Source organism: Python bivittatus, unplaced genomic scaffold, assembly GCF_059951505.1.
Source record: "Python bivittatus isolate LINGU-HERP-01145 unplaced genomic scaffold, Pbiv_v1 ctg000610_np1212, whole genome shotgun sequence".
Classification (NCBI taxonomy): Eukaryota; Metazoa; Chordata; class Lepidosauria; order Squamata; family Pythonidae; genus Python; species Python bivittatus.
In genome coordinates this window covers 31,104,379-31,124,929 of record NW_028277088.1, presented here as the reverse complement: position 1 = coordinate 31,124,929, position 20,551 = coordinate 31,104,379, and the positions used below count along the sequence as shown (strand labels likewise).

Below are 20,551 nucleotides of genomic sequence, written 5' to 3'. Positions count from 1 at the left end.
GGAGTTCTAAGTATAACATTTCTGACATCTTTCTAATAGAAGAGAATATGTGTAGCTCAGGGTTGAACAGCAGAGGCCTTGACATCTTTCTATTCTCCAGAAAGCAATGGTGGGAAAGTATGAGGCAGGTTGTGGGAGAGAGGGCTAACTAGGATCAGCTTATCTAGGATCAGTTTTAGAGTATAAACATATATTAAATATGGGAAATTACACTCATCTTGCTCAGCTAACCAAGAAAGTCAAAACAGGAGTGGCTCCAACTTCTTCCTTCTTCTTGGCCAGAATACTTCTGTAGGCTTAGGACATCCTACACATGCACAGAACAGGCTTAGGGGAAAAATAGGAGGCGGGGCTGATGTGGGCTGGCATCTACTCTTTGACAGCCAGACATCTAAGTCTGAAGGGGGACAAACACTGTTTGGGATAAGCATTGGGCTAGGGATAAAGAGCAAGCGAGACAGCAAATTCAGTAAAGCCAGTCACAGAGGAAAAAAGCATCTTGTAAAGAACACCGAAAGCAAAGTGTGATATGGAACACACCCAGAACACTCACACAAATACATTCAAAGACTGAGAGAAAGGATAGAGAAAATTCTCTGAACATTCCATAAGTGACCAAAAGCAGTCAGTCAATCTACAGGGGCATTTGATATCTTTTTTCAGAATTACCAATGTGCCCACTGACTTAAAGAAGTTGAAGATATTTTGCACTAAATTTAACTTTCTAAAGGAAGCAAAAAAAAAAAATTTTTTTTAATGATATGAGCCAAAAAATACACACCAGGTATCTATGAAAATCCATAAAAATTGTTTCTGAAGCTTTCCAACTGTGAATACCCAATTTTAATGCCAACCATGAGCTATTTTCAGTTATATAGTTATGGAAGGCATAGATAATATGGCCTGCAAAAAAATGCATTCACTGATTAGAATACATTTCCCAAATCTAGTGGCCTCCAGATGTATTAAGACTATAATTCCCAGAATTCTCCAGCTAGCAGAACTAACAAAACTGGGGAGTGCCAGGATGAAAGGTTGGCTCAGAAATTGAGTAAGGTGGCTTCTTTTCACACCAACTATCACATTACTTACTTTTGGGGTTAAAGGTGTAGTCATCTGCAGTGTGCCCAGGCTTGCTCCAGCATAGTATGGAATCATTAGATATGCCACAGGATCAGACTTAACACATAAAACACAAAAGCAAAAGTATTATGTGCGGGAACAGAAAGCATCAAATGTCATGATACTGAAACACTTCCCTAATTGTGTTTTTATATCGTGTATATATAGTTAAAAAAGAGTCTTATCTTAAAGCAGGGAAAGGCCTTCCTATTAAAACTGTGAATGAGATCTTTGAACCATTCATTCATTCATTCATTCATTCATTCATTCATTCATTCATTCATTCATTCGTCACATTTATATAGCTGCCCATCTCACACAAAGTGACTCTGGGTGGCATACAACAATTAAATAAAATAACAAGTGGATAAAAACAAGCATTATAAAAAGATAAAAAGTTATTATTAAAATAAAAAATTATCACAAATTTTTAAAAATTTAGATTTTAAAATATACAAACCCCATGGAGAGAGCAGAATATCATTCATAGTGGAGTCATAGAAGAATGTCTCCAGTTCCCAAAGACCCCCAGGCCTGATAACACAACCAGGCCTTGAGAGATTTCCTAAACAACAGCAAGGAAGGGGCGAGCCTAACTTCAGGAGGGAGAATGTTCCACAAGGAGGGAGCCACAGCAGAGAAGGCCCGCCTCCTGGGACCCACCAAATGCAAGTCCTTGGCCGATGGAACACGTAAGATACCTTCCCTGCCAGATCTAATAGGACGGGCTGATGTAATCAGGGAGACACAGTCCCTCAAATAAAAACTCTTTATACAGAAACTACAAAGAAAAAATATACTTCAATTTACAACTTGCCTTGCCTAAAAACAGGAACATTAGCCGCATTAAACAAGATTCCTCCCTTAATTCTCTCCAAACTTTGTGATACTTCGCTGCTCTTTCTATTACTTCGGTTTCAGTATTCATATCCACAGTATATCCCTGACAAAGTAAATTCAGATGAGTAAAAAAGATGTACCTTGAAATATTTATTAAACTATTTCCCAGAATATGAAAAATAAAAAGAGAGCAATTTCTGCCAAACAACCTGTTTTTATTCTCTGAATTGTTCTGGGATATATTACATTTATATAATACATTTATCTAAGTGTTTGTGAATAATAAAGTATATAGCTCCCAATTTCCAAATGGTAATAATTGTATTCTAATAATATTGTGTTTCTCACTTTCAGAACAATGACAATCCCAAGGACAGATAAGAATAGGAAAGGAGTTTTATTTGGCCAGAAATGTAGCCTATAATCTAAACACACACACGTGTATTTTCTAGGTAGTTATCCAAGGACACAGATCATCTTCTCCATCCTAAACAGCTTTCCACCAAGATTGGGATACATGTCACCCTTCAGATGTTCCTAATTCCAGTCAGCTCAATAGGCAGGAATGGTGACAGTTGAATCCAGCAACAGCTAGAACTAGGAATAAACCCCCATCCTTATTTTAAGCTGCCATAATAATTAGCTTTTTAAAATGGTGTGGTTGTCAGAAATCTCAGCCAGCATGCTCCCTGAAAAGTGGATTTAGGCGGCCAATTTCTCTAAATTCAAAGGTCAAAACTAGAGAAATTCAGTTTGGCTACCAAGGAAAATGAACTTGAACTATAAATGTATTTTCCAGCTCCAAAACACACCCAGCCATTTTAATATTTCTTAAGCCTATTTAAAGGCTTGTCTTTTATTAAGAGTGGTTTTGAAAAAACAAGCAAGCAAACGAATCAGAAAGAATACCTTCAGGAGAACATTCTGTCCTTGAACTCTGGAGCAAGTCACAGGATGTTTTGTGCTTAGTTCCTTCATTGGCTCAGCATCTAGAAGATCACGTTCTAAACTGACAGTGAGAAGACCGCCCGAGTTCTGGAGAATACATGTATTAAACCAGCTTATTCTCAGTTTTGGATCACAGACCTGTATATAATATGGTATGTGTGCACCCCACTTCTAATGGTAAAAAGCTTTAAGTGTCACAGTATTATTTCAGAAGGCTTAGCATAACAGGCTGGCTATAAGACAATGGGCCACATTTAGTTTTGAAAAGATCCCTGCCTCTGATCACATTTCTGGAAGACACAGCACCACAGAATTTCATGTAGAAAGTGAAGCCAGCTCTGTTCCTCTTTGTTTTCCTGTTCTTCAGACTGCTTTCTTGCTACCCTTTATCTTGATCAACATTTCTGCCCATTACTTTTGTTTCTTGGGTTGCTACAACACATATAGAACTGCCAATTGCCTTTGTCAGAGATATATCGGCCAATCTTAATTTTGTAAACAATACAAACCTTACCATGTATTTCAAAATTCCTGCTTCGGGATGAAGGAGTGGCAGCTCAGGAAACCATTTTTGAACTAGATGATTAAGCTTTTCCTAAATTAGAGAAAAAGTCTGCAGTAACAATCACAGGATGAAAACAATACCCAGCAATATATTGGAAACATGTATTGATGTTTATTCTGTAGTATCACAATGGTGAATCTGCAATGAGCAGGTGAATATTCATGGACAATTAGTCTCCCCTTATCCTCCTCCTTCAATGCACAGCATTTAGCTACTTAGTATCAGCGGCTACTCTTTTGTTCCAGAGAAAGGGCATCATCATAGCTTCACTTGTGTCTTCATTCTTCTGACAGAGCAGCATCTCTAGTTGTTTACAGCTATTTTAACTAGGCATGTGATGAGAATTCAAAGCATGGATGATTGCACAATTAACCATCCTTGTCTGAAATCTTAAGAACAGAGATGAAGTAGAAACCCTATTTTAGTTGTATTTATAACATGATGGGGAACCACGAGCTGCTTCTTGGTGGTGAATGACAGACACATTCTCCCTACACCAAATCTAGCAACAGATTCCTAAGAAAAGAAGGAAAAAAATCCCTGAAGCTGTGGTAGTACCTCTCTCTCCTTTGTGCCCCAAATAAGGCTGTTTTTGAGAGACAAAAGAGCATGAGCACTGATCTTCAGCCAACCTCTCTAAAATGCATCTACTTTCCATCTACTGCCATATTAGAGTTCTGAAATAGGACACTAAAAAACCCAAACATTCTTGGGGTAAGCCAGAGACCAATTCTCTAATCTGCCCTATGGAACAGCCTCCGTCCTGAAATTCGGGTGGCCCTGACCTGCTAGCCTCCTGGAAGGCCTTGAAAACTTAACTTTTCTCTCAGGCATTCAGGCCAGGATGTTAGCTGAGTCCAGTAAGCGTGTTTTATGATGCATTCTATCTGAACTTTGCTTGGAGTCTCGGCTGCATTGTATTGCATTGTTTTAGTTCTATTTTGCTTTGTGCTTTCTGTATTCTTAGCTGCCCAGAGTCAGTAGGATGAGGTGGGTAGCCTCATAAATTCTTTAGGTAAATAAATTATTTAAGTAAGTCAATCTCTGGCCCTAAAAATATTGACTGAGATATTCAATTTTTCGTTACTGGAAATGTATTTAGAAGGAAGATGAACCAAAAATACACTTTTATTTCAGCTTTTTATCCATATTCATTTATAAATATGAAAAATATATATAACTTTACTCCACAAGTCTTTGGTTTATAAGACACACAGATGCCACACTTTTGCTTGAGAAGGAGACAGACATCTGTCTTAATTCCATAGGCATTAGACGATACATTACATAAAGTGAACATCTGGACCAGAAAACGACTTGCTTCAAAGGTGTTAACGTAACTGTATACTTACATATTCTTCTTGTTCCTTGTATATCTCCTGAAATATATTATCCCGTAGAGCAGTGATTTCTTCTTTTATTTTTGCCAGTTCAGACTCACTGTAATCATCAGACTGATTGCAGAAATTTAAAAATTACTACTTCAAAATATTAAAGAGTTATTTGCACCAGGTAATATTCCTATTATAAATTGAGTATACTGCTTATTTTCTTTCTTTTCACCTTCCATCCCCTCTTCTTGTATCTGAAATTGTGTTAATTTCTAATCACCATATCAAATCTGCCTTCTCTTCTTTCACCTGACCAAATTAATGCCAATTACTTTCAGGTTTTTTTCTTGTTTACATATTGAAAGTACTCTAGAGACAAATTAAAATGTGATTGTCAGAAAGGACACAGAGACTCAGTTTCTTGGCCAAATTGCCATTAATACATCTCTCTCATAAACAGAACCACCTATAGACAAGGATTAAGAAGCATTTTTATTCATCAGAACAAAGCATGGAAAGTGATAGTTCCATTATATGCTGCACTAATCAGACTGCACCTGGAATACTTTGTCCAGTTTGGCTCACCACAATTCGAGGAGGAAATGTGGAACTGGAAAGCGTTCAGAGAAGAGTAATGAAGATGGTGAAGGATTTAGAGCAGAGATCCCCAAACTTTCTTGGTTCATAGTGACCTTAGTGTCTCAATAATTTTTCATGGTGCCCCTAGGCCAAAAGAAGTATCTAATGGTTCCGTTTATTAAGTAATTAGGTCCAAATTTAAAATATCCTGCAGTACCCAGGGGCACACATTTGGGAACTGTGAACTTGGAGGCTAAATCCTATAAGGAATCGGTAAAAGAAGAGAAGACAGAGGGTAGATATGATAACTTTCAAATACCTGAAGAGCTGTCACAGGGAAAAGGATGTAGATTTATTCTCCTTAGGTCCTGAGGATACAACAAGAACCTACTAGAGAGGATCCAAACTCAAATCAGGAGAAATGTCCTGACTACAAGAGCAGTGGAACAACCTGTGTCCTGGGGTCATGGATGCCTTATCACTAGAGGCTTTCAATCAAAAGCTGGGCAGCCATTTCTCTGGATCGAATGAGGATTCCTAGCCTGGGTACAGGGTTGAACTAGAAAATCTCCATAGCAGCTTCCAACCCTATGATTCCATGATTCTAATTCATATGGCTACCAGCCACTATCCAATAAAAGGAGCTTTAATCAATGAGATTGAAGTCATCAAATTAAAAGGAAGGGGCAGTAAGTGGCACATTCACTACACTGAAGCTCAATGAAGCTTCTCAAGGGACAGAGGGTGCAAAAAGAGCTGGAAGAAATCCAGTCTCCTACATTAAGAAGTTGGTTATCCCAGATTTAAGGGATTACAAAGGGTTAATTCTATTTTGAGGGTTCTTCTATTTTTTCCCCTATCTAAAAAGTGCTTGTGCCCAACAATTTACAATTTGCATCAATTCAAAACAAACACAATCCAGAAACAAAAGAAGGCCATTTAAACACCACAAAATTAGGAAGAGAAGATAAAAATGGCACACAAAAAGCTTATGAGCTTCTGCAACTGAGATGAGTTTGGTTTTTTTTAAGTAAGCTCTTTAGAGGACAGATCATTGTAAACCATGGATAATTCTAACCTTACAGCTTCCAAATCTGCTAATTCCACTTACTCTGCTAAATTTACAATCTGGAACTCTCTCAATTAGTTGCAACCCAGCTTTTACAACTGCCAGCAGCATCAGCCAATATGGCTGTAGGTGATGGCAGCTGTAGTTAAACACATTTATTCATGTAAAATACTTTTACAAAGTCTTTCCAGCCACAAAGGCAGTGAACAGAAATTAGAATCTGAAAGCCAAAAGACTGGGAATGGCTATATTAATTCTACTGGACAGATTAATAGAGAATAAAGCTATCCCAAATTTTCAGGACTAGAGACATTAATGAGGCAAAAAAACTACTGTAGTTTTTGTTACTGTAACATGCCAGTGATTGATTTCCCACATGTGTCTCCCTGACCATTATAAGAAATAGGATGCTGAATCAAACAGGCCTTTGGATTAACCCTACAGGATGGTACCTCACTCCAACTAAAATTGTCCCAGGGTACTTATACAGCTCTGAGCACTTCTTTCTTATTCAGCACCTCCCTTCATGTTTCTTAAAGCCTGTGTGCTCCTCACAACCCTTTCATCCCAATTCTATAGTAACTGCACAATCAACATTTTATAGCTTTCCAATCTCATACTGTTTAATATATCCATTCTGGAGCTATGGTAAGCCACTGCAAAACAAATGGATTATCTGTTGTTTTTAACTGTATGTAATACGTGTAGAAATTGTATACTTTCTCAAATTACAATAATCAGGAGTGGGGAGCATTAGCACTGTGAAACACTTTGTGCAAATTAAATTGTTCCGAAATCTGCCATTTTTGTTTTAATATAAATCCCTTTAAGCTTTCATTTGGATTTTTGTGAATAAATTATGTCCATGACAATGATACTTCCTCAGAGCTAGAAAGTAACATTTTCTATGTCATCATCTACCAATTCTTATGGAAAATAAGAAATAATAATAATCTTAAAACATCAAAATAACATTGCCATACTTCTTCCAGGTTGTTTTTTTCTACCAATTTCCACCTCAGCTGAGCCTTTATACTTTTCATTCTCTTCTTAATCAGTAACAAATCATCAATGTTAGGAGTCATGTCCAGCCACTCCCCAATCTGTTTTTTGAACTGAAAAAAACACACTATTAGTGAGAAACAGATTTACAGAGACTGCAAAATGAAAAAAGCTCTTGTACTTTTGATAAATATTACTCCTTTTACACAAATTGCATTACAATGTAAGAATTAACATTTTCAGATCACATTTTTAAGCAGAACACACAGGCTAGGTTGTATTGTTCTATTTACATTACTAATTAGATGTGATTTTTTTCCTATTGAAGTTACTCAAAAAGATGCATAAATATCTTTTGTTGTTAATGACTTTCTACATTCTGAGCACATGGCAAAGAAGCAGGTAGACAAACTGACCTCACAACTTTCAAGATACTTTTGATAGATGGTATTTAAGAGATCTTGTTCTTGGTGGATCTTCTGCATAACCACACCATACACATTTAAGATGATTATTTTGTCTCTTTCATCTAGCTCCTGAAAGGAATCATAGAGTAACAATAAATACCTATAATTGCAAGGTTGCAAATGTTTGTTGATTTCAAAAATATGAAGGGCATTCTAAATGGCAAAATATGATGGGTTATCAAATTGTATTTGATAAAGTAGAAAGTACACTGTTCATAAAGAGAACACTCATAAATCTAAATAACTAAAAAACTTCCCATTTATAGCAATACAGCAGAAACATATTTTACACAATTTACGTTTGCGCTTCTTGATCAAACAGTCATTAATGGAAGAAGCCTACTTGCAGACCCTCTTGTCTGGATTACAACTCCTGGCTTCTGAGAACCAACTGCTGGGTCAGCTACTTCTGCTGAACAAGGCGGCTATGGAAACTGCCTCCAGGGAGAAATATCTCACTTATTGTAGGTTACAAGGCTGAGTGTGGCAAGATGAGTTCACGGAATGAATGCCAAGCATTCGCATCTTTGCAATGAAATCAGAGCAAAAGGGGAATGAGACCTTGTCCCTTTTTCAGCCTCAAAAGCTGCTGTGCAACTGTGTGAGTGGGGTGGTTGAGGATTAAAAGCCCAGAAAAATTAAAATATAATCAACCTCAATTCTACCTTAGCCTAGTTTGATCTTGGATTATGGAAGTGAAAGAGCAAGATTCAGCCCAATTTCAAATCTCACCAAAGCTTATTTGAAATAGTACAGTAGTCCTTGCTTAATGACCCTAATTGGGACAATTTCCGTCGCTAAGCAAAGCAGTAATTAGGCAAAACATCACATGATCGCACTGCTTAGTCCTGGTTGCGGTCGCTAGGTCTCATGCTTCTCCGCCCTGCCATACTTGCCTCCGCTTCAATTCCCCCCACTCGTCTATCTCCCCATCTCTGCCCTTTTGGCCATCTTACCCTCCACCGCCCTGCACTTGTGTGGCCTTTCCGAGGCCAGTCGCTGCCTTGCAAAGGGCCAGGCCAGGCACGCTTGTCAGCAGCAGGAAGAAGACAGCAAAGGTCAGCTGGGACAGTGGAGTGCAGGGCAGCCAAAAGGGCAGAGATTAGGGTTGGGGGGAGATAGGCAGATGGGTGGAGTTGAAGGGCATGCTGCGGTCATAAATGTAGGTGGGCTGCCAAACACCCGAATTTTGATCACATGGCAGTGGGGGCACTGCAACTGCTATAACTTTGAGGACCGGTCATAAATACCATTAGTTCAGTGCCGTCATAACGTCGGTCAATGAACAAATGGTCATTAAACGAGAACTACCTGTATGCTATGCTTTATTTCTACTGCTATTGTTAGCTTTATGGCTTTAGTATTTTATTACAAAAACAGTAATATATTCTTGCTATTGAATTAATACTGTGTTTTAATGTTTTGTAGATGCTGTCTTGGAAGGGAAGTTGCTCTAAAAGATGAATTGCACATATGTTAATAAAATAAAGAGAACTGAATGTGAGTAGTCCTTGACCCCTTTTTTCCCCAAGTTTGAAGAAAAATGGGGAAGCAAGTTGGAATCTTTTTCAAGAAACCAACAGGAACTTACTGTACATTAAATGACCTAGAGTTCAACCAAGTTCCTGAATCCACATAAATGTGATGACAGTACTTTCAAAATTCTCTTCTGCATGTCCCAAAAATCTCATTACAGTAAAAAAAATGCTATCAGTGTTCAGCACATCTGCTATTCCAGCTGTGCAGAGATCTGTCTCTGAATAGGAAAAGGTGCTTTGGAATGTAGGACTTGTCAGCATCTTCTTCAATCCAATGCATTTTTTCTGAGATTGTGCTGCAGCTGTGGAAGGCAGCCATGTGAGCCTGAGAGAAGATGCAGCTTCTTTAAAGAGTTGCCAACAACTGCTACATACTCTTCAAAACTGAATCACTGCGTTAGATATACTGAGATATTGAATGAAAAGGGTGAACTTAAAACTATGCAAGCGTTGGAAGAACAAGGTATAAAAATGAATTGGTTTTCATATTTGCAAATAGAATCTAGATTTGATAAAGATTTTAAAGCAGAAGGCATTTATGATAAGCTGACTGTTCTAGATAAAATTTTGATGGGTACTGATGAAAAGGTGATTAAAAAACTTTACGGACATTTACTAGAATTTAAAATGGAGGAAGAACAGGTTAAAGAAACAATTATTGCATGGGGGAAAAATTTTGGATATGGAATTGATTTAGAGAAGTGGCAAAAACTATGGTCTCAAAACTATAAAATGACAATGTCAACTGTATATAAAGAAAACTTGTATAAGATGTTTTACAGGTGGCATTTACCCCCAGCGAGGATCGCGAGAATGTGTAAGAACAAGTCCGATAAATGTTGGAAGTGTCATCAGATACCCAGCTCATATTACCATATGTGGTGGACATGTTCAGAAGCCAAAAGATATTGGATTAAAATCCACACATGGTTGGAAAAAATGACAAAACAACACATAGACTTTAAACCAGAGACATTTTTACTGGGAATTATACCGGAAACATACAGTAAAGAATGGAAATATCTGATTGTAAATGTTTTGACAGCGGCTAGAATTGTATTTGCTAGGAATTGGAAGAATGAAAAAATACCTATGCAGGAGGAAGTTATTAAGAAAATTATGGAATGTGCTGAGATGAGTAAATTGACATTTGAAATTAGAGAGCAAGAAGACAAACAATTTTATATGATATGGGATTTGTTTTATCAATGGTTGGATGAAAAGATACAGTAATGTAATAGATTAGGAAATTATATAATAGAAACTCAATAAACTGATATAAATTACTATATATATATATATATATATACATATATATATATATAATCAATGAACAAAAATGATACAAATCTTATAATGAAACCTGGTGTTATAGATAGACTAGTCACAAATGATTAATAATTGATAACTGATAAATATATAAATATACGTTGGATAGATAACATGAGAATCTATATAAATGGTGAGTGAAGACTATGAAAGGGTGGCACAAATGAATGGTAACTGGCTGACACACGGTTTAAGATGGAAGATGGTTTTTATGTTTTTTATGTTCTTGTTTGTTTATGTATGTTTGTGTTTGCTGTAAAAAATAAAAAACTTAAAAAAAAAACTGAATCACTGCATAACTCCTATATGGCGCCTCATGATACACAAATATTCAGTCCATGATTGGGAAGCAGTAAATCATGTGGCAGACATACTGTCTGGAAACAGCTATTGTAATGGGCTGTGAAAATAACCTTGGGAGACAGGAGAAGGAGGAGCCACAGCCTAGACTATTGTCAGACAAGAGATATCTCAGTTCACAGAAGGCATGGGAGTAGAGAAAGCATCTCAGAAGGGACTCTCCCTAGTTCTCTGGAAAGTAAAGGGGAGAATTGCTTTCAGACTTGCAAGATTCTCTTGTAACCTTTCAATAAAGGTAGTATTCATGGTTTTGGTTTCTTGTCTGAATGACCTTGAAGGGCTGACAACTATCTGAAATCAGATCTCATTTTAAAAAAACTGGGCAAAAGAGGTTTTTGTTTTTTTTTTTAAATCTGACTAAGAACTATTTTGGTCAAGTTGGCAATCAAAAAACCTTGCGTGCCTTCTTGAAAATGGAATCCAGAATGGAGGACATGTCCCTAGCCTGCCTGGTTCTTTCCATTCCCTGTTTGAGAACTAAATGGATACCAATCCTTATGTTTCTTTCAGCTGAGATTGTACCTCACACAGACCAGGGATCAGAGGACTTAGGAGATAGTTGCAAGCTCTGCCACTGCTCAAGGTTTAATCAGCCTGCAGGCCACCAGCTGTCACCTTCCATCCTTTGGACCTGTGACTACTCAGTTTCTTCACAGTAAAATATGATATGGAGAAAACTCTGATGGTGATAGTAAATCTTGGACACTGCTCATACTTACATTTCATGGAGAGTTTCAAGCAAGATATATCCTATCTGAAAAACATGAAACCTTTTAACATGAAATAGCAGAGTATTTTTACGTGAAAAGAAAAATATAGAAAAATTAGCTTACTGTTAGAAACATGTCCAATTCTTGTGAAATATCAAACTCAACATTCTTAAGAACTTCATCTATATTGCCAGCTACATCCTCTGATTTCAATAATACAGCTGATGCCATGTCAAAAAACTTGATGGGAAAAAAGACAAAAGGTGGTTATCTCTACTAATATGAATCAACTCTGCAAAGTAATTCCAGAAAGATTACTCAAAAAGTTAATACTGAATGAGAAAACTGCTGATGTTAAACTTGGTTCCGTTCTGCCTTGAGCAATCTCTATTTTTTTGAGCAAGTAAGCAAAAGAAGAAATAGCCAAATCCTCCAAAGATTACTATAACACAGGCTTGCACCTAAAGCCATCACACTCCAATGCAGCCTGTCAACACTCAAGTTGAGGAAGTTTTACTTGATTAATCCACCTCTATCACCTTAAGTTCTAATTTGCTTTTTTACAACCAAGAAAAAGGTCCTATCAACATGAGATCCCATGGATCAGAGAAACTTCCAAAAGTGCTATGTTACAGCTGTAGCACACTTATTCACTTCTAAGGACAAGAGGGGAACTGTATTCTGGTTGCTTTGTTAACTGGTACTTGTAAGAATAAGGTATAGCTCAAATGGCAGGAGACTCAATAAAACATGATCTGCCTCTGAGAACTGGATCCTGCTTTCCCCTTGATGTGTTTGGTCTGCATCATGTTTCCAGGCCAATGGAACAGGAGCTGAAATGCCTCAATTTCCTCTAAAATAGAGACCAAACCTCATGAAATGCTGTTCATTCATTTAATCAACTTAAGGATCAGCGTGATTCCATTTCATACTGTTAATCAGAGCTGAACATTACTCCCCACCAAGACATGAATGCAGCCCAGCTGTTGTTTTAAATTAAGACATGATACTAATTTCTTCCTAAGGACCACTACAAGAAAATTCTCATTTTTGTCCAAGAATTCTCAGTTCAAATAGTAATGGTTATTTCATAGGATGAAGTATTCAATTCTGGATCTTCCAATGTAATTTTTGCAAAAGCAACCATCATCTCCTTGTTTGGATTCAACTATAATATAGCAAAAAAAGAAGTTGGGTGTTTTTCTTCATTCTACTGCCTTAAATGAGATTCCTCCCAAGTCTCTATTAGCTACAGTGCAGAAAAGCTGCGAACTTACCTGATCCAAAATATCTAGAAAAAAATTAGACCAGGACCTCCAAACAGAGCTCTGATATAACTATAGTTTAGCCCCAAGTCATAATCTGAATGCAAAGCTTTTTTTTATACTTAAGATAATACAAAATCTTTTTTACCTGAATTATCTTGCTGAAACTTATTACAAGATTTTGCAAGGAAGCATCTGTAGCATTCCTAACCCGACTGAATTCCTCCAACCGAGCATTCTTCCACTCAAAGAACTTCTCAAACACTTCTTCTGAACTCTCTGCTTCATCAGCCTGACCATATGCAACCTCCAAAGATCCTTGCAACTTCTGAATATCAAAATAGATAACAAAGAAAATAATGTAAAAGCAATGAAGAAACACAAAACAATCACATAGTGTAAAACAAAACAAGGTGCTCTGGCTTTATGATGATTCTTCTAGTAACCATCTGGAGTAAAACTGGAAGCAGCAACCTGTAAGCAGTATTTGGCTCGCGGGCTGGATATTTCTCATTCCTATACATCAGGAGGAAAAAGAAGAATTCACGTTATGCAGTTTCTCTAGTTGAAACAGCCCCTCTAGATGCTTCTTGGTTGTAGATGGGAAACACAGAAAGGCTGCAGGTCCTGAGGTTGATTTGTTTTAAAAATTGCCAGTTCTAACACCGTAGCACAACATACACCAGACTGTCATGGATGTGAATGTCTTTGTTGTTGTTGTTCAGTCGTTAAGTCGTGTCCGACTCTTCGTGACCCCATGAACCTTATCGCGCCAGGCCTTCCTGTCCTTCACTGCCTCCCTGAGTTTGCTGAGTTTCATGCTCATTGCTTCAGTGATGCTATCTAACTATCTCATCCTCTGCCGTCCTCTTCTCCTTTTGCCTTCAATCTTTCCCAACATCAGGGTCTTTTCCAAGGAGTCCTCTTTCAGACCAAAGTATCTGAGCTTGAGCTTCATAATCAATCCTTCCAATGAGCAATCAGGGTTGATTTCCTTTAAGATTGACTGGTTTGACCTCCTAGCAGTCCAGGGGACTCTTAAGAGTCTTCTCCAGCACAGTTCAAAGGCATCAATTCTTCGGCGCTCAGCCTACTGCATAATATTTGAAATAATGGGAAGCAGAAGCAGATGTGATGATTATCTGCCGGAAAGATGCAGCAGCAGGAAATAAGAGAAACTATAGCAAGAGAGTCTCTGAAGTGGATAAAAAGGAACATGTAGGCAAGAAAGTGGAACTGTCTTTCATAACATCGATCTGGCCGATTTGATCCTGCAGGGTTGGCGTGCTCCAGGTTCCTTCAATTAAATAATGCCATCTCTCAGGAGCCCAGAAGTGTGCCTTCTCCATAGCAGAACCTGCCCTCTGGAATGAGGTTCCCCCCAAGATCCAGATAGCCCCCACTCTGCTGTTGTTTAGAAGAGTGTGAAGACCCGACTCTTCACCCAAGCCTTTGGCAGGTGGAAGTGAGACCCCCCGCTTCATTGTGCTTGCCTTCTTTTATCTTTATTAAGTTTTATTGATTTTATTGTAATTTCTTTGATTGTTGTGAGCTACCCAGAGTCGTTGAGAGTCAGGTGACATACAAGTTTAATAAATTATTGTTGATTGCACACTTAGCCGGATATTTAGACTGGATCTGGCATTTTTATCCACCTCTCAAGTCCTTCCCAAGGACCTGGGATAGGTAGATGTTGTCTGATGGTATTAAAGGTATTGTCGCAGGATGTAAGTTGTTTCAAGTAAAGGTGCCTTTTGCAATTGAAATAATAATAATAACAACAACAACAACTAGAAGTAGCACTATTTGACTTCTTACCATAAAAAAAGAACATTCCAAAATACAAAGGAAAAGTGGTAATTGAGTTGAAAAGAAACTGCCAGAAATTCTCCTTATTAAGTGGAGGACCCACAAGAGAATTCCACAACAAATAAAACAAGATTAGAGCAATTTATTATTTTTAAATATCCCTATTATAGACCCAGGACTATTAAGTGTCATTGAAGAGAATGAATTTCAACATTAGCATTCCTTGAAGACTTTTAACATTTTTCTTCCAAAGTGAATCTTTGCCAGTAACTAAATATCAAATAGAAACGAATCTATGCGAGATCTGTAAACGTTATTCCTTCTGAATTTAGACGTCCTACACAAACATTTTCATTTTTGCTTAGTTGTGTTCTACAGATCCCTAATAATCATTAGCAGTGCATATATTAAAACTTGTTGTTCATGCTGGAATTGCACTTTTATGATAGATTGACACATTTAATTCTCATGTTTATGTCTCATGGGGGTTTGGAAAACTGGCTCTGTTGGAGTCCAATAGAAGTTAGTCATTCCAGGAAGCAGTATAGCATAATCTTAATTCATCCTACATTAATGTTATTGTATTTTTTATTTTACAGCAGAAAACCAATAAAAGGCATATGCTGTTGTTTAAAAATATTAAAGCAAGGAAGTCAGACTTTCTGAAGCATTGGCAAGGGGACAAGAAAAATAACGAAATATGAAATTATTGTAAGTACATTTTTTGCAAGGTCATTCCGAGAAAGAATGAAAACAGAGACAATTGTCATTCTGAATGGTGACTGCAAGCATTAAATTCTTGAAAGGTCTTAATATGACGTTAGAGACCTATTTCAAAAGTTAATGGCAAATAGCAATTTGATTCTGCTGAAAATGAAGGGTTTACATCTACATCTCAGAGTTCAAGCTGTTAATAATATGGGACTTTTCTTTGTAATTTTACTTTTTTATGGAACATTACAAAGGTTTGGAAATACCTAGTAAAAAAGGCTTGGCAGGATGCCTACTCCTTTGCTGTGGCATATGGGAAAATGCTTGAAGACCGCCATCTTGTGGAGATGAATTAACATAACATTTGCGGTACTGTATTTGAGACAAATACAGAGACTTGTCCAGGTAGTCTCTGACAATTGGACATGACTGAACAGATTAAAAAAAACTTTTTTTTGAGACCAAACACTTTAGAAAGCCCTAAACACGTTGGGGAGTTGAAATTGTCACAAAACATTTTTACAGGTTACGATTTGTGGAATAAAATAGAAGTATATTGAGGTGGCTTGGTCACACTGAGAAAATGAGCAAAACTCAAAATGCAGAACAAATATATAAAAGAACAGCAAACTGATGAAGAAAAAAAGGCTGCAAAATTATGTTTGGTTGGAGTTGAATGAAATCATCAAAAAGAAAGAGAAGAACCAAACGCCATGTATGAAGCAGTGTATCAATACTAATTTACAATCTACCACTATTTAGATTTCCTTTTCTTTCTCTTTTTTTCTTAGCTTTAATTTCCTTTGCCTACTACTATTTATTCATTTTCTGCACTTTGCATTACATGGCATATCCCAAAGGAGAACAGCATAATTGCTGCGTACATACATATGCCCATACAGATGACCATTCTATATGTGGGAACAGGACCTACCCTATTTCATGTCACTTCCTAAATATTATTTTTAACATGACCTGCACAGATTGCTGAAACTGTTTAAAATTGTCTTAGAACATACTGGAAATTCTGTCAATATTCCAGATTAGAAACATTAGGAGCTTCTAAGGAGCCCTCAGAAGTTAATCTCAATATTAATGCCTGGAAAAGGAAGAAATGTCAGGATGATCCCATGACTGGCGGACATCTCAGGTTACTGTTTAAGCTACCACTTGTAATACAAAACTGTAATCTGATCTGGAGCGTGTCTTATAAAGGTAAAACAATGCACAGCTATACATGCCACTCTGGGCCCAACCTTCAAAGTATGTAAGCGCTCAGAAATCGGCAGATCATCCACTTCCACAACAAATTCTTCCACAGCTATGTACAATTTATGCTGCAATTCATTCCTCTGGAGAATCAAGCTTTGTACTTCATCCTGTGCAGAAGACAACACAAAATTGAGAAGGCTTTCTTCAGCAGAAACATAGGACAACCTATACCTCTGTAATTACCTCTATCAAATATGAAGACGAACTTAAGCCACAAGAAGAGACAACAACCCTCTACAGTGCGTTCAGATCTGCCTTCATGTTTTTGTACAACCTAATACGGTACTGACATTGATCCAAGGTATCAGTTTGCAGATACTTCTGCAGTTACAAATGTTATATATCATGTACACGTTTACAATATAAGCCAAATCAGATTGCAGATGGAAGCAACATCGGCCAAACTCTCAAAATGTTTGCAGTTAGACAAGTGACTAATGAGAGCAAGAGCATCTCCTTGGGAATTCTCAATGCTTTACTGTAGTTCACAGCAGCTCAAATAGCATGTCTTTTTTCTTTATCCACTCACATATGATAAACAATGGAGAAAATAGACATATTAATTGGTTTACATACATACATACATATAATAAATTATTTTATCTCTTGATTTAAAAAAAAACTATTTGTACTGTTTATTAAAAATTATGTCAAATATTTCACATTCAATTACTGGACTTTTCCCAAGCTACTTTATAGGACCTTCTGAGACCAACATCCTTTGTTTGTTTCTACATGAATCTACACAGCTTTTCAATCCAGATGCTGAGCTCTGGGAACAGAGAGAGAGAGAGAGAGAGAGAGAGAGAGAGAGAGAGAGAGAGAGAGAGAATGCCCACTCTCACATATTCATTGCAAGGAAGATGAGTTTACTGTCTGGTGCAAACAGTTTATTAACAATTTATGAATGAAATAATCTCTAAGTAATGAAAATGCAATAAGCATAACACAGCAATCATATAAAATTAATAAGTAAGATCAATAACACAAATAATAAAAAAGATAAGGATGCCTTGAATTTAAACTCAATTCCTAGTAACTACATCCAGGAAGATTATTCTAGTGAGTAGGACCAGTGACAGGAAATTTTTCATTTGAGTAGCAACCTGTACAATTTCTTAGATATGTGCGCTCTCTCTCTTTCTCTCTCCCACATATACACACACGGTCATTGTAGTCCAACATCTCTCTTTCTCAAGTTGAACTATACACAAGAGACCCCACTCAACTATCCCGCTGGAGAGGGAAGGGAAAAGTTGCAAGAATTTCTCACAGTGATGGCCTACAAGTTTCTTTCTCCTCTTCACAAAGTCTTTGGCCCTGTTACAGATTTAACATGGTTACATCATATATTATCAAATTATGGTCACATTTTAAGTTAAATCCTTGGGAATCCTTTTGCTAACAAGTATAAACAGCTATATCAACAAAATATAAAAGATCATCAGAGCTTATGACCTGGCATAAAACGGTATGGCCTATCACCTACCACATGTTTGCAAAGGCGTATTTCCTGTTGGGATATGTTATAATCTGCCCAAACCTTTTCCAGCTTTTCCAAGGACAGAGGGGCCTCAAGGCTCCCTTCGGTAACTACATTTACAGCTTCTGAAAGGTCTTCTCCAAAACGATCACCTGCATGACTTTGCCTGAATAAAAGATACTTAAAAATGAACATTTATAATGCTATATAATTAACTACAGGCCCACCGCTACAAATCTCTGAGACACACAGCTATTTTTACCCAATAAAAATATGCCCCTTAATATGCCAAAATATTATTCTATCTAGAATAAAAGAATACACAAGGGGAACAAAAGATCAAAACCTATCCTGTAGGAATACTACCATCAGACACATAACCAAACAATATGTTTAGGTAACTGTACTCTTTAAAAGATGAATCAGTGGCCCCTATTAAGTCAGGAAAACATAAAGCATAGCCCCAGGCTACATGCAGCCTTTGGAGCCCTCCTTCCCTCTCATTCTCCAGCCTTCTCTCCCTCCTGCACCTTCCCATCTCATTGCCTGCTGCCATGTTCCCCCTCATGTCCTTCCATCGCTTTCCCTCGCCCCAACCACCTACCCTGCTTCCTGCCTCCCCACCAGCTGCCAGGCTGCTACACTCTTTTCTGCTTCTGACATCTTCCTGTGTCCCCCTCCCTGCTTGGCTCTTCCACCCCAAGCCCTGCCTTTTTGTCCCTCTCTCTGGCTCCCCTTCCAACCTGTTCCACCTCCTCCGCCTCCTGACAAACCTTTCCTCTTCCTTCTCAGCTTCTCTACTCTTTCACTAGGCCAAACAACCGGGGGAGTCGGGGGGGGGGTCAAAGAAGTCAGGAAGGCAGCCACAACCCTACGACTGAAGCCCTGCCCTTTTTACATTGCAACTGACAGAAGTTGGTATTATAATCCACTTTTATAGAATCAAAAACACTGGCCTAAATAATGTATGTAGTTATATGACTTTTTGTGTTGGACAAACCCTATTATTTGTCATTTTGTGGAAAACCCTTTCCGCAGAGAGATTGGAAAAGCCTATTTTGTTGGAAATACTACATCTAGGACGCTTTAAACAACTTCCAGTTCAGAGAACTGATCTTCAAAAACCAAACTGGTTTAATGTTCCAGAGTTCTTTGAAACAATCTGTTCTTGAACTGTCAAATTTTGCATGACCATGACTGAAAAGCTGCCATTCTACTCAATTAACTGGAACCAATAGGCCACTTTCAGTATCACCCTGATCTACGTAACTCGAACCACAGTCCAATTTGTCTGATTTTAGTTTACATGTGAACTCAGCTACTGTGGCAATAAAGCATGGATTTATGCTTTGTATATGCACTGGCAACATCGTGCCTGTGGATATGAGGATAGGTGCAAAATTCCTGGATGCCGCCCTTGGCTTCCCGAAATTAAATATATTTGCTTTAAAAACAAATGGACAAAAATTGCAAAAATATGCAAGAGTACTAAATCTCATGAGATACCGGTGGTTCCTACAAAAACTCTTGAGATTTCAGCTGAGAACAAGCAAAATCATGGAACTGAGATGACAAAAATCTTGTGAAATGTTGGCAATTTTTACTTTTTAAATTAATTTTTGGGTGACTACAACATCACAAATAATTGCATGATTGCACCTAATAACCCCTAGCTTAGTGTGCTAAGTAATAGTAATATTATTTATATTTATCTGAATAGTAATATTTATTCCATAAACCATGAATAAACAAATCATAGGTTATTATAAGATTAAACCAATGTTTGAAAAAATCCAGGATTATTACTTTAGTAAACCTTAGATCAACTGAAAATTATCCTTTACAGAATATAGTCTGGAAACTTGCATAACATACCTTGCTTCTTTCAGTTTTTCAAAGCTGGCAGCCAAATTTTTCACTGTAGTTCCTACGTATGTGGGCAGAATATGTTCCATATAATCAAGAGTTTCCTTGTAAGCTTTCTTCTCTTTCTGCATTGGATAGCAATGAAAACATTAGCCCACTAATACTAGTTCTTTCAGGCCACCAATCTTTCACTGAAGAACTTCCCAGAACTAAGTGGATCTTTCATACAGGGACACCGATTTTTGTTTCAGACAGTTCAAAAACACAAAGGAAAACAGTTCCTAA

General features: G+C 37.5%; 1 protein-coding gene across 2 annotated transcripts in view; it reads right to left on the bottom strand.

Moving 5' to 3' along the window:
- STK31 (serine/threonine kinase 31) overlaps positions 1-20,551 on the bottom strand; it is a 46,707-nt gene that overhangs the window by 9,516 nt on the left and 16,640 nt on the right. For both annotated transcript variants that reach the window (XM_088150685.1, XM_007425715.3), the window contains exons 8-19: positions 20,276-20,391; positions 18,407-18,566; positions 16,902-17,024; positions 13,274-13,453; positions 11,984-12,100; positions 7,873-7,992; positions 7,438-7,569; positions 4,828-4,929; positions 3,425-3,505; positions 2,872-2,997; positions 1,940-2,065; positions 1,093-1,179 (exon numbers count right to left, since the gene is read on the bottom strand). In XM_088150685.1, coding sequence (XP_088006811.1) covers positions 1,093-1,179; positions 1,940-2,065; positions 2,872-2,997; positions 3,425-3,505; positions 4,828-4,929; positions 7,438-7,569; positions 7,873-7,992; positions 11,984-12,100; positions 13,274-13,453; positions 16,902-17,024; positions 18,407-18,566; positions 20,276-20,391 — 1,470 coding nt within the window. The remainder of the gene's footprint in view (positions 1-1,092; positions 1,180-1,939; positions 2,066-2,871; positions 2,998-3,424; positions 3,506-4,827; positions 4,930-7,437; positions 7,570-7,872; positions 7,993-11,983; positions 12,101-13,273; positions 13,454-16,901; positions 17,025-18,406; positions 18,567-20,275; positions 20,392-20,551) is intronic.